At 41.4% G+C, this 14392-nt stretch overlaps 1 protein-coding gene across 1 annotated transcript in view; it reads right to left on the reverse strand.

The window, feature by feature from the left end:
* The window catches only part of STK39 (serine/threonine kinase 39), a 305645-nt gene that overhangs the window by 125039 nt on the left and 166214 nt on the right, over nucleotides 1-14392 (reverse strand). Inside the window, exons 11-13 of the mRNA XM_036100896.2 lie at nucleotides 8355-8477; nucleotides 8228-8257; nucleotides 837-899 (exon numbers count right to left, since the gene is read on the reverse strand). Coding sequence (XP_035956789.1) covers nucleotides 837-899; nucleotides 8228-8257; nucleotides 8355-8477 — 216 coding nt within the window. The remainder of the gene's footprint in view (nucleotides 1-836; nucleotides 900-8227; nucleotides 8258-8354; nucleotides 8478-14392) is intronic.

Consider the following 14392-nt stretch of genomic DNA (forward strand, 5'->3'; position numbering starts at 1 on the left):
ACTTAACCTCTGCAAGTCTATGCTTCCTCGGCTATAAAATAAGGGCCAACGACTAGTTGTCTGATCTCAAACAGGCTTCCTGCAACCATAAAATCCTATCACTCTCTCCTCAGTTTACAGCTGCTTTCAGAAAACACACATCGGGTAGGATGAAAATGAGTTTATCGATGGATATGCATATCTGGGGGGCAGAGTTGTGATCCCAAGGCTGGTGATGCGTGATAACATAACGATTTTAGAGCAAAAGGGCTTGCCTATTAATTATACAGCAAAACCAGAATGGTGGCCTGCACCCTGGTACTATGTCCATGACCCTCCCGTGTTGCTCAGCACCCTGCGTCAGCACCCAACACGACTCATGGCGCATGTTTTCCATCATGTAACTTTTAATATAAATAAATTTCACAGTCCCTGGACTTTTATTTTTACAAGGCAAGTTGTAGAGACAAATTGGCCTATAAAATTCAATGGTAAAAGAATTATGAAAACAAGTTGTAGAAATCCAACCGAGAGCCAAAAAGAAAAGAAAGTATCAATTAATTCTACGGTTCGTGGCTAGAATCTAACAGAATGGGGAGTCATTTTCTTTCCTTTTCTGATTTCACACGGTACCAAAAATTTCAGAAGCAGTGTGGTAATCAATCCTCGCTCTTGAACCTATCATTTAAAGGCTGGAGGTCCTGAAAATCATGGTCAATAGTAACAGTACTCTTTTCTCCACACCTATTAGAAAAAAGAGTTTACAAGCCTCTGATTTTGATGGACTGCCCTGAAACTGTCTATCTTCCGAAAATGTTGGTTTTCCTAAAAATAGGTCTACTGGTGGAGAAACTTACCTGAGAGTCCTGCACAGAGAGGGATTGTATCTGCTCGGGTATACGGCTGGCATTCACCGCCATCTGTCAAGAGACACACTGTTACAGCACTTAAGGAAACCAAAATGAGCAGTAAGGTCAGCGTGCTTACACCAAGTCCCGATTATCAGAGACAATTTTGCATAAGTAATTTTAAATTAGTTTTTTGCCCCAAACTGTGGTCCTTTGACACCCTTCATGGGAATCACCTAGGATTCACAGTAAAGTTTTCTGGGCCCTGCCTAGCCTAGGATTCAGAATTTCACAGAGACAAGAGAGAATGTGTATCCTTAACAAGCACCCTGGGTGATCCTTATGCTTTCAGAGAGCCACCAAGCTAAAGTGAAAAGGCAGGGACTATTTGGTACTTTAAATCTGCTCTAGGACCATCTGTTCTTGTCACAGAATTTTGCCTAAAGTTAAAGGTCCCCAACGAAAGGATGTTAGGATTAGTAACCTTTAACCATGACTTGACCTTTAATCATTACTTGGAACAATTTTTTCCCTGGGTTTAAAAAATACATAAGGGTAGCTGGACTTTTAAGACACATTTCCCCAAAAGCAAAGCCAAAGCGATAGGTTATTTTTTTCTCTTGAGTTGGAAATCCAACCCTAATGTGATACTAAAAGTATTTTTGCCTCAAGCTTTACTTTTGTGAACTCTGCCCTCAAAATAAAACTGAAAAGACCAAAAAGAAAAAAAAAAACTAGAAGAGGAGCAGCAATGAAAATGAAAAGTACGTATTATTTTCTAAAACTACTATCAACTCTAAAATAATCAGAAGTCATCAGAAATTTTTCACAGCAAGTTTTAAGACGTAAAATTCTTACTCTCTGGGCTTCCCCAAAATAACTACGTTAGTAATGAAGTAATAGGGGGAAGCATACTAATGTACCTGTAATTTACTTTGAAATGCATTAAAAAATGAAGATGGACTGATGGAGGATGTACACATGATAAATGTATGATAAAGTATAGTAATGGTAGGATCTAGGCATAGGTATGTGCATGTTCACTATAAAATACTTTTACTGTTGCTATATATTTGAAAATTTTCATAGTAAAATATTGGGGGGAAATGAATAAGCAACCTGCATTCTTTAACCAGTCAGAGGACCTGGGCCTACACCAAATGATCTCTTGTAAAGAATCCTTCAGGCTGACTGATCCCATGATCTCAATTAAGGTTTGAGATACAACCAAAAGCTACATCAGCACTTACAGGATATTCTACCTCTAGTCAAAAGACTACTCTAAACTGAAAAACCTTAACGGCATTTACTAGAGATGAAAACCTCTCTTCCTCCTAAGGAGGTTCCCCTCTCCTGCCCTGCTCCCTTATTCCTGGGCCATCATCAGGATGGAGAGCTAGTTAACTAGACTGGGGGCTGGATCCCCAAGGACCCTATGCAACCTCACTCTAGGTGCAGCCCTGCAGGTAATGAAGAGACCAGCCTCTGGCTCTCACGGGTACAAAAGCGATACCGGGGATTCCTCAGGAAAATATGCAGAGATGCACAGGAGTGGTGGAGAGCGAAGTTTCTCACGCAAAACATCTTCCTTGACAACCAACTCCAGTCACCCAAATTCTACCATTATGGGTGAACATTTTTAAATATAAAAACTTACAAGAAAGCTAACATATTAAGCAGGTGTTATTCATCACCAATATAAATTTGCTTACTGGAATTTTTGTTTTTGTTTTTAAACAGTTTGTTATAAGAAGCACATTTGAGGGAATGGGGGTTTTCATAGAAGGGGAAGAGAAGAACACATTAATGGTGGATACCACCCTGGAAATAGGCCTCTGAGACTGGGCGAAAGAGGGAAAGATCCCAGAATAGAGAAAAGAAAGGGACAATGTCTGCTAATTCTCCACAAGGCTCTGTCTAATCTTCTCCTTCTCTATTTTTAAAATTACTGTGGCAAAAAATAAAAATAAAAAATAAAATAACTGTGGCTAACTAAATGCAGTGTGTTATCCTGGATTGGATCCTGGGACGAAAATAAAGGATATTAGTGGACAAACTAGAGCAATACAAACACGGTCTGTGGTTTAGCTGACGGTAATGTAGCACTTTTGTTTCTTAGTTGTGACAAATGAACCAGGCTCACACAGAATGGAACAGTGGGTGAAGAGTGTATGGGAACTTTGTACTATCTTTGTCACTTTTCTCGAAATCTAAAATTATTACAAAATAGGTTTATTTTCAGAAATACAGAAGATTTCTGATGACAAATCTAATGTTTATGACAAAAAGTCAGAAAGCCGGTCACCGGAAATAAGAACATCTTTTAGAAAATGGTGGCAGGAAAGTATGATGGAGTCAAAGCCATCTGGTGACAAAGCCAAGCATAATAAATTTGGAGGCAGAAATTAAATCTGTGCCTCCATCTACCAATGGATATAATACAAACATGTATAAGAGCTGACAGGCATTTGGAAAACACAATGTCCTCAGAAATACACTAAAAAAAGCTAACGGCAGTTCTAACAATCAGGCAATAGCAATGAGTCAACATAAGCAATAAATTTAGCTTTCACATTGTGACGAACCTCTAGTAAAATTAACTCAACCTAAATCCACACCCAATTTATTTTCTCCTCAGAACAAAATACCAGAGTCAGGAAACGTTTTCACAATTAACCTCGCCTAGATTCTGTAATAAAATTCTTCAACATAGCTCTTATGGGTTGTCGAGGGCCTCAGTCAACAAACCTTCCCACCTGGCGATTTCTGATAGATATTTAAAACAAATCTTCAGAAATTTTGAGCACACAATCTCCCTGGATTTCAGTGTGGACTTCTGGAGTCAGAGCAAGTGGTGTGGTTTTCCTAGCCAGTGGTTCTTGATCCTAGCCATGTATCAGAATCACATCAGCAGCTTTCTAAAAATCTGGGTTGCCTGGACATCACCCCCAACTCCCAAATCACAATTTGAGGGCTGGCTCTAGGCATCTGCATTTTTAAAGCTTTCGGTTTTTCTGTTGTGCAGCCAAGGTTGCAAACCATTTGTTTTCATGCCTAACAGAGGGGCTGGGGTAAAAATAATGCTTCCTTAGTAGAAGCCTTAGCAAATGTCTCCCTCAGTTAAAGGAAACCCAAAGAAAGTGGGAATGTAAAGATAAAGGCAATTTTACTTTTATATAGAAAATTAGGATATAAAGCAAAGCCAATTTTAAAAATTATAAACATGTATTGATTATTTTCAGAATCTGACAAAAACAGATTCCCAAATCACTGGTCAAAAAGAAGATCAATTATGAGGTAATAGCTGAAAGGTTTCCTATAAGATAGGATGGCATATAGACTAGGAAACCCCACCTAAGGAAGCCAGTCTTGCAAATACCTCCCCCGACCCCCACCTCCAAAGAGATGAGAAGCTTCCAGAGAGCAGGCTCTCTGCTTTATATAATTCCCACAATGCCACAGTACCTAACACTGCTTCATGTAAAAATCAGGCACAGATTAAATATTTGCTCAATTAACTTCATTATTAATACTATTGTTACATTAATAATATAGTCACCTTTAAGTCACCACTGGTTTTCACCATCCAAGTGGAATATTATAATAAATAAATGAAATGAGCATGAATTATCTACTTACTATAAACTATGAATTACTAGAAGGCTGTAACTAATAATTGGCAAGGCTATTTCTAAAACGTCAGGTTAGGAACACAGGAGGACCAATTTTTCTATGGGATTGGCTATGAATCTCAAGACAAGCGGTGTAATTCTGGCACTTTCCAGGTTACACTGGAAATTCTCTTGGATTTAAGAGGATCTCCAAATACGGCCGAGTATCAGGCACATCTTCCCAAGGCCCCTCTAACAAACATCCCACCCTGACCTCCTTAATCTTCAACAAATGCTATAATACCTGGACATTCTGCCTTATACTTCCTAGGGAAGCCAAATTGGCCTTTATAAATTAAGCATCTAAAACACTCCCTCCTTTATTGAAGCATCTTATTCTGTCTCAACGTGCAACTACCAAGTAGGGCTCCTGTCTCTGAACTTCAGCTCGATTATGTAACATCTTCTGATTTTTTTTTCCCTCACCTCTGACCCACTCACAAATATGATATGCCTCTTCAGGCACTTGTTTAATGTCTATTTCAGCGTGTGGGTATTCACATCACCAACAAACATGTGCAGAGTGTCCACTAGATGCAATGGGAACACAAATATGAATAAAATACTAGCCCTGTCTTCTAGGGGCTTCTAGTTAAGTAAATAAACTGCAATTTAAATGACGAACATCCTTGAAAAGCTTATTAAAATGTAAACACTGGCATTTAAATGTGCAATTTGGCACAGATAAGCATTTTTACCCTTAAAGATGTTTAAAGATATAAGGTACCCTGTCAGAGGCTGTATAAATTGGTACTGCTTTTTTATTCTCAACTTTACAGAGACACAATTGACAAACAGAAATGTGAGATATTTAAAGTGGTTCACCTTTTGATAGCAGCTATTAAAAATTCAAAATCAGATTTTGTCAAACGAAATAATCAGTTCTTTCAATTCTTTAAATTACCTCACCTGCACACGTGCCCCTTGACATGCAGACACAAAACGTGAATGGAAGGCAGTTTGTAATCGTAACCTAAATGCTCACCAAGAAGTTAATGGTTAAATTAACCATTTCAATCCATCCAGGGTAATACTACTTGGCAGTTAAAAAGAGAGGCAGATCTACAGAACAACCAACATGGGAAGATTTCCAAGATAGAACGCAAGTTGCAAAAACCAAAAAACATTTTTTGTGGAATCACTATGTTGTCCACCTGAAACCAATGTAACATTGTGTCAACTATACTTCAGTAAAAATGTGTATGGTGTTTGTAATCCCATTCACATTTTTAATAGGATACAGATTTCTTTATTTACATATTTGTATGTAAATGAGCAGAAAAAGTCTAGAAGAAAATATTGCAAACTGACAACCTCTGTGGAAAGAAGGAACAGACACGGGGCAAGAGGGGTAGCAAAATAGAGAAACCTGAAGAGCCACTTTTATTTAATGCTTCCGTAAGAAGAATTTTATAAGTCTTTGCGTCCCTTTCGATAACACCTACTCTGACCAACCCATTTAAAATTATAATCCCCTACCACATCCCTGTACTTCCCATCCACCATTTTTTTCCCCATTGCTCCTATTCCATTGTAACAAACCACAAATTTACTGATTTATAAAGGCTGTTGCTTGTTGTCTGTCTGCTCCCATCAAAATGTAAGTGCCACAGGGACAGGGATTTTGTGTTTTTTTTCCTCACTGATGTATCCCCCAAACCTACTAAAACAGTGTGCATAGTATGCGTGTGTGTGTGTGTGTATTTGTTGCCTATTTACACATTCAACAGTTCTAATTCCTTTCTGCAATATATAAATACTTTTTGCCTCACTTACAAAAAGTGGATTTAGGTGGGTGGCAAGTCAGGGAGCTACTTTAATTAAAAGCTGAAAGGACAGAGGAACCATCATTGTGGCTGCTCTTAACACAGCTCAGGATACTGAAATGCCAGCCTTGAAAAACAAAACAGAACAAAACAAAAAACTGGCCTGAAAAGCTATGCAATAGCAGGTGGGGCTGATTATTCCTAAAATGTGGTAAAAGTGTTTACATTCAAAGACATGAACCTTTTCACAGAAATAAGGCTATCTATGTGTTCCTTAATTATGAACCAGCATGGGAACAGACATATGCCTCTGGGAAATCAAATGAGCTGAGACACAGAGAAATGCCTAAGACTTTCAAATCCCACCCAAGGAGGTCGAGAGTGATGATGATTAACTGTCAGCGTGCTATCCATTACTCTTTCCTGTCTGTGCAGAAAATATTCTTGCCAAAAAGATACTGTTAATATCCAAATAACAGATCAGTTATCAGCAATTTCAACAAGCACAGAGGAGGATATTGTCACAATAAACTTAAATCCTCAAGAGGAAAGACCCACACCCATTAGTCTGCACGAGGGAAGGCTGGATTCGGTGAATACGCTCCAATAAAGACGTCCCATAGTGAACCAATACAAATGCTTTCTGCATCACGCTGCCACTTGAATCACATTATTTTGTTCTATTTCTAGGCAGGATGGGCACTTCTGGTTTGAGACACTCTAGGAAATAGATGAAAAACCTTGACTCCACACTTCACTGTGGGTAAAATAGGCAAGTGGGCAGGGAGACAGCAGAGTTCACGATACCCGGTTAAGATCATTCTAAAAGCCAGCACATGTGTGCAGCTGATGGGTCCTACTATGGAGCTTATCACCATCGTTTGTAACAGGGAGGGATAACTTCCTTGATGAAGCTTATATGTTATGTACAAAATGAAAAAGATGAATTCCTATGATAAACATAGGAAGAAACAGGAACTGAAGGACAGGTAACAAGGGGAGGCAGGCAGGCTGAAAAATCCCGAGGGGAGGCCTACTGGTGTGGCAGGAAGGATGAAGAGACCGGAGGGAGGGGAGAGTGACAGGGAGACAATGGCTTGTAGCTCGGACGTGCTCTTCCCAGAAGGGCCAGCTGGCAACTGCCCCTGGTAGTGGACGGAAGATTGACCTCGCTGCATCAAAAGGAAATGTCTGCTAATTTAAAAAAAAAATAAAAGTTGGGGTGGATCCCATTTGTAACCCAAAGTCTTCTGTTTTCTTAATGAGAATTTATCAAGGCATACATTAATTACTAGGTCTATAAAATATTTGGAGCTATTTAAATACGCTCAAATTTTCTCTAGGAGAATTGGCAAGTCTTTTGAACTACAGTCATCATTAGGCATTAGGATAATTAACCAGATGGAGGAAGTTAAGTTAATCAAAAGATGACTAGTTCTCAAAGGGAAGCTGATGAGTGTTCCTTGCCTACGAAGCTACCCAGGACACTGTAAGGCCAAGACAGACAGATCCAATGTGAAGTTTCCAACCAGTTTCTATCTGCTTTATTGTAAACTAAAAAATCTAGAAGAGATTTAGCCTGTATGCCTGCTGTGCTTTCTAACGGACAGTAATATGAGGAGTTGAGATCAACTGAGTCCTAAGTTGAGCACCCAGTGAGCATTTTATGTGCATGATTTCATCAATCCTCAGAGCAATTTAAAAGTAGTATGATCATCACCATCTGACGGATGAAGAAACGGAGGCTCAGAGTAAAATCATCTGCCCCAATTTATAAAGCCCAAGAGCAACTCACAATTGGGACCTGCAAAGTCTACATGCCTTTTCTTTTCTGCTATTCCACGAGAACAAAATTTTGAAGTCTCTTTCCCCAAATGGATCACATTCTGACACCACAAGGGGTGGTGGAGGGGGCAGGGGTGAGTGGGCCAAAAAAATTTTAAAGTAAATAACCACCACTCACCTCTGGGTTTTCTTCTTTTACTCTTCGTGACTGTAAAACAATTGCAGATCCATTAATACACGCACCCACGAAATGCCACAAAAATAAAATGTGCACAGGTTAGCTCACCATCGTCGATGTCACTTACCTTTTCTTGAGAAAAAGCTGCCTTCCCTTCTTCGCTTTTCTCATCCATCTCGTCGTCACTCCACTCCCAGTCACCGTCCTCGGTTTTATGAAGGTGACCGCTTGACCCAGGAACTCTTCTCACCTGAATTGAAACACACGGCCCAATTCTTCACTAGTGGAAGGCAAACAGCGCTCGCTGGGACAGCAACTTGGGTTACGCAGCGCACGCCTACCCTGAAGATACCCTGACCGGGTATGAATTCAGGGACAGCAGTTAGTACCCAAAAGGACCACCCAGCCCACAAACTCCCAAACTTGTCCTCTTTCCAAAGCAATCGCGTTCTCGAAGTGCATTACTACACACATGAAGAATAAAATATTTTGGAAGAACACCACACACATCAGCCATTGGGATCAAACCCATCTTTCACTTTTGCTTCAGTAAACACTTCATTAATTACTACACATTAAAGGCCATGTGGTCGGCTTCAAGACTGCCTAAGGAAATGCAAGTGAGCAACAGACTGCTGACGGAGGGAAGGCAGGGGAATCAGGGAGCCTAATGAAGCGTAAGAATCTAGGGGTATATCAGCGATCTAAAACCTACGTCAAAAAAAAAAAAAAAGCAAATACTCTTCTGTTGCCATCTTGCTTTTTTTCAGAACCTGACATCACCCTTGTTGTCCCAGGATTCTGCTCAACCTACTTAAGCAAAATGAAACAGCATCAGACTATTCTTAACACACCTTGTAACACTTTTGAGACTTGGGGGATTGCTAGAAACACAGCAAGATAATCAGCAGCCATGCCAGATAATCTAAACAGATTACATCAGTTGTCTGCAAGAATTTCAACATTTTTTTGAACTAGGGTAGAGATGTGATTCAGGGGTATGCTTTCCAAATGCCTGGTGTGGGTGAAAAAGCAAAACTTTTTAAAAGGACAGGATGACTGAGAATGATGAGCCTCTGGCCAAAGTAATTTACATTAAAAAAAAATGGACTCAGACATAATTAAACAAAGCAATGTAGCAGATGAACATGTGAACATAAGAGCCAATGATCCACTGATTTGGAGACACTTCAAGGGGAAAAGGACCCTGGAGACGTCCTAGTCCGACCCCCTCATTTTACAAATGAGAAAATGAAGGCCCAGAACGTGACTGAAAATCACAGGGCTATAAGGACAAAATTAAGGCAAGAAAAAAGCCTTCAGATTCCCATTCAAATGTGAGACTTACACCACTGAATGATCACGGTGAAACTGAAGTTGTCTAAAAACATCCTGTGAAGACTTTGAAAGACTATAATGTGAAGAAAACACTATTTTCCATAATAGAAACTAGTTAGTTATATCATGGGAGCCTCCTTAATGCTAAGGAAATACCACAGACCTTAAATGTAAAGTAAGGATTTACATACATGTTCAGTCAATGTCAATTCACAATCAGTGCAGGCTCGGGGTTGGGTTTGACTTAAAGACATTATCATGTGGAACCTGTAAAGCCGGACCACTTGGGTCTAGAAGATCTGAGCCTCAATATGGAAAGTTAAAAAATAAAGTTCTTATTCATAACTGCAAACAGTTATGCTCAATTAAAAAAAAGAAAAAAAAAAAGCTTCTCTCCACTGCAAAAAAACCGAATTCACCTTTGAAACAACCCCTTCTGTGCTTAACATATTTTTTTCCATTTACATTTTTTGAATCATTGGAAAAGACCTAATGATACTGATTTTAATGTGCTAATAGATGCTGGCAAAGTAGTGTAGGGAAAAAAATGCTGAAATGTCCTTCGAGACATTCAGAACAGACTGCTCTTTAAAACTACAAAGAAATGGATAGAAGAAAATTTTTTTCTAAAAAATGATTTATTTATTTTAGAGAGAGCACACAAGTGGGAGGGGCGGGGGGGGGTCCCAAGCAGACTCCACGCTGAGTGCAGAGCCCGATGTGGGGCTCAATCCCAGTACCCCAAGATCATGACCTGAACGGAAACCCAGAGTCGACACTCAACTGACTGGGCCACCCAGGCGCCCCTAGAGAAAATAATTTTCTGTTGACATATACAATAAAATTATTTTCTTAGCAGTATTCATCATGATGATAGCAACATAGAGGAAAATCTGTGTTAATGACTACATCAAAAGAGGAAAATCTGTGTTTAATGACTACATTAAAAGAGTTTAAAGCCACATCTATTACAAAACATACTATTAACTAAGAAGTAAGAAAACAAGGAAAACTATCAGAAACAGAACTCTACCTTTACTGAAACAGAAAACAAAACAAAACAAGCATGGCTGATGAGTTAGTATTCTTCAAGTACTAATATTTAAGAGATTACGCTAAGGAAGTCTCCGACAACAGAGATAGTGCAGCTTCACACCCTAAAATCTCCTTTATGCCCTTTCTCCTCTCTCTGTTTACAAGATCTGCCAGTTCTGTTTCTACAAGCAGACTCCAACCACAAACAATAAAATGGCTACCTTCTATTTTATTTTAGAACCCTGGCTGTCTCCCTCCTAGTTTTATTTGCTGGAAGAGAGAAAGATAAAGCAAAAGGTCTAAGATTATAGCCTCGGGCACTGAAAGAAATGGTGACATGGGCCTTTAATAAATACTGAACAAATAAACGTAGAAATTAAGACAAAAACATTATAAAATCTACGTAGCAGAAAATACTGGTATAGGAGTCACGAGAACAAGAATACAGACCTGTTAAGAACATCCTCTCTCGGTTTACTGGAAAGAAAAGAACTTGCAGCATAATTTGAAACCCGGGTTTCACGGCTATGTGACATTGACCTCCACTGAAAAGACCAGAAAGCAATTTTACAAAGTTACATCCCTGCAGGGAGTTTGTAGAGCCTCCAGGAAAACAACTTCTACCTTCCAAAGCCAAAGCAACTAAGTTTCACATTGTTTAACAAATGGGGTTCTTATTTAGGAACTGATGAATACTCTACACAATAAAAAAATTAAAAAAAAAAATGTGTAAAGGCTTCTGCCCTTCCCCATCTCCTACCACGAGGATGGGGGTTACCACTGCATTGCTCTCATTCTGTTTAACAAATTCACAACTTAGTAAAGCCAAGAGGAGGTAGCTGGGGGTTCAAAAAAAGAATCCAATGCTTCTCAGAGAAAGGAGCGCAGTCATGAGCCCACAAATTCCTCAGGTCCAACAGTGAGGTTAGACAAAGTTTTACATGGAGTAACATTTATTCCCAAGACTGGACATAAAATACAGTTGAGCAGTTCTACTGAAAGGTTATTTTCTTTCCTTTCTCGAAACCCCGTTTTTATGAAAATCCATTTTAAAAACTGAACTAAAGTTCTGATTCCCACCAGAAAAGAAGTCAGGTTCAGACAGAGAAACAGTGAACAGTGTGACTCCCGGGCTACGGCTGGGGGCAGAGCCGGGATGGCAGCAACAAGGGGAAGTCACTGGGATGTTCCCAGTGGCGCCCCTCTGAACAGGAGCTTTCTAGAAATAACCAGAACCCAGGGTCTCTGTACAACAGCTCACATTGAGCCCTGACACCAGAACAGGAAAAAAGGTTTGAAGGACAGAAGACGACAGCCAGCAGATAAGCTATCTAGACTGGGTGTTAAGCATGTTAGAAATTAAAGTGTGTTTCTCTAACAAAGGATGAATGTGACCCCAAGAAAAACTGGCCAAAATTTAGCAGCATTTGTCCAATCCTGTAGGGCCCGCTGTTGCCACGGCTACATTAACGTCTCCCAGGAGGAATGATTTCTCCATCAATGGGAATCCTGCACTGCACCTCTCCACCTGGTAACATACAGCCTGACCTGAGTGAGCCGGACATGGTAGAAAGCAACACCCAGTAACTTTTCCCTTATCAGGCATTCTACTGACCAGAAGTATTAAACATGTTTCTAATTAAATGCGGTTTATAACATCTGAGGTGCTGCCAAGGAAACAAAAAGCCTTCTAAATCATCAAAAATAAAAAATAAAATTAGGGGCACCTGGGTGGCTCAGTCGGTTAAGCGTCCAACTCCTGGTTTCAGCTCAGGTCATGATCTCAGGGTTGTGGGACTGAGCCCCCCCTCGTCGGGCTCCACACTCAGTGCAGAGTCTGCTTGTCCCTCTCCCTCTGCTCCTCCCCCCACTTGTGTTCTCTATCTCTAAAATAAATAAAATCTTTTTAAAAAGATAAAATAAAATAAAATTAGACTAAGTTTTCAGCAGGAAATATTTTACTGTCCCCCATCTTATACTCTGACATTACATCCTACAACCTCTCTGACACCTCCATCCCACACCTACTACCTGGCCTCACTGTGCTCTCTGGCCCCCAGCCCTCCCCCCTGCCTCTTCCCTCAGCCCCTCCGGGCTTCACCCCCCATCTTATAAGGTCTGGAGCCCACAGCTGACTCTGCTGATACTGCACTTATTATACCCCACCCCCAGGCCCCTTCCTGTACAAATCACACCTGGGAGGAAAGCCGGGGCGCTCAATCCAAATATACCCATCCTTCATTCCTGAGCGAATGGAGACTAGCCGTGCACCTGATGCCATGACGGATGGTTGCTGGCCACTCCTGGGGGGTGTGGGGGGGCAGGTATCAGGACTGCCACAACCCTGCCACTCAAGGTGTGGTTCCCGCACCAGCCGCAACAGCATCACCGGGGAGCTTTATCAGAAATGCTGAATCTTGGGCCCCACTCCAAACCCACTAAATCATAATATTCCTTTTAGCAAGCGCTTCAGGTGATTCCTATTCTCATTCAGGTTGGAGAAGCACTGTGCTGATTGCTGTTAGCCTATTCCCTCGCCCCAGCCCGTAATACCAGCTGTTATTTATGTAAGACAGTTACTGGGCTCTGAGAACTTTAAATACCTTAATTAACTTAATCTTCAGGGTAGTTTTGTGAGCTGAGAATCATTGTACTCGCCCATTTTTCTGAGGGAAAACAAGTGAAACACCTGGCCCAACCCATCGAGCTGGGAGAGCCGGGGCCAGGACGGGAGAGCAGGAGTCTGACCCCAACCTTCCAGGGCCGGGCTCCGCTACTGCAGCTCACCGGGGAGCCCCATCCTGCCCAGCTCCAGCCATCTCAAACAGCTCCCTCCACCTGCCACCCTGAGCGCACCAAGTCCATCCAACCTATAGCACGCCCCTTCGACGTGATTCTGATCACCTCCTTCACATGCTCCACCCACCTTAGCCTCTTTCCCGCCTGTATGTAGGAAAATGGATCCCCTTTCCTCTGAAAGCCAACACCTCCTGCGTGCTCCTCATTTATCTACACACTTACCCATTCCTTCAAGACACTTCCAGCCAGGCCCTGCTCATCTACATCCACCAGAAACACATTCAAGTCTCTCCTATACTTCTGCCCAAAAGCGGGGGCAGGCTCGGATTTTGTTCCTTCCACGAGCAGTCACTCCATCCCTCTCCCCTCCCACACTCAGCATTTTTCTGAAGATCGTCTCTAATTGCTGCCTTCACTTGCTCGGCCCATCCTCACTCTTTAATCTCAATACAAAAGATTATCTGTCCCCAGTAGGCCACCCAAACTGCCTCTCCTGCACAGGATTTACAGACTTCACACTTGTGTAATGGAACAAACGCTCCTCTCTGTTGCCCTAATGCTAGCTTGTAGACACAGCTGAATCCCATTCTTTTCCTTCACACTCTCTCCAAACCTGGACTGCTTCTCCTTCTGCTGTTCTCTGTCCTTCCATGTCCTACTACTGTTCTTTGTTCCATCTTAACTGCACACACGGCTGCCAGACTCGGTCTCCTCGAGAGAGCACCCAGTCTCCATGGCCTCCCCTCTCTCATCTAAGCTGATGACCTTGGAAACGTTGTCTCTCAGTCTGGTTTTTGAAATGCTCTATGGGATACGAAAGTCCGATCAGTTGCTAGTGAGCCATCTCCTACACATTCATTAATGCTCGACCCCCAGCCTCACTCTGACACTTCTCCAGGGCTGTCCACCTTAGCGAATGCCTCCGTGCTGGAGGTGGTTAATAGTTGGCTGAGGAGAGTCCACTGTTAAAATTTCACAAAGTTTGCAAGACAG

This window comes from Halichoerus grypus, chromosome 4, assembly GCF_964656455.1.
Source record: "Halichoerus grypus chromosome 4, mHalGry1.hap1.1, whole genome shotgun sequence".
NCBI classification, from domain to species: Eukaryota; Metazoa; Chordata; class Mammalia; order Carnivora; family Phocidae; genus Halichoerus; species Halichoerus grypus.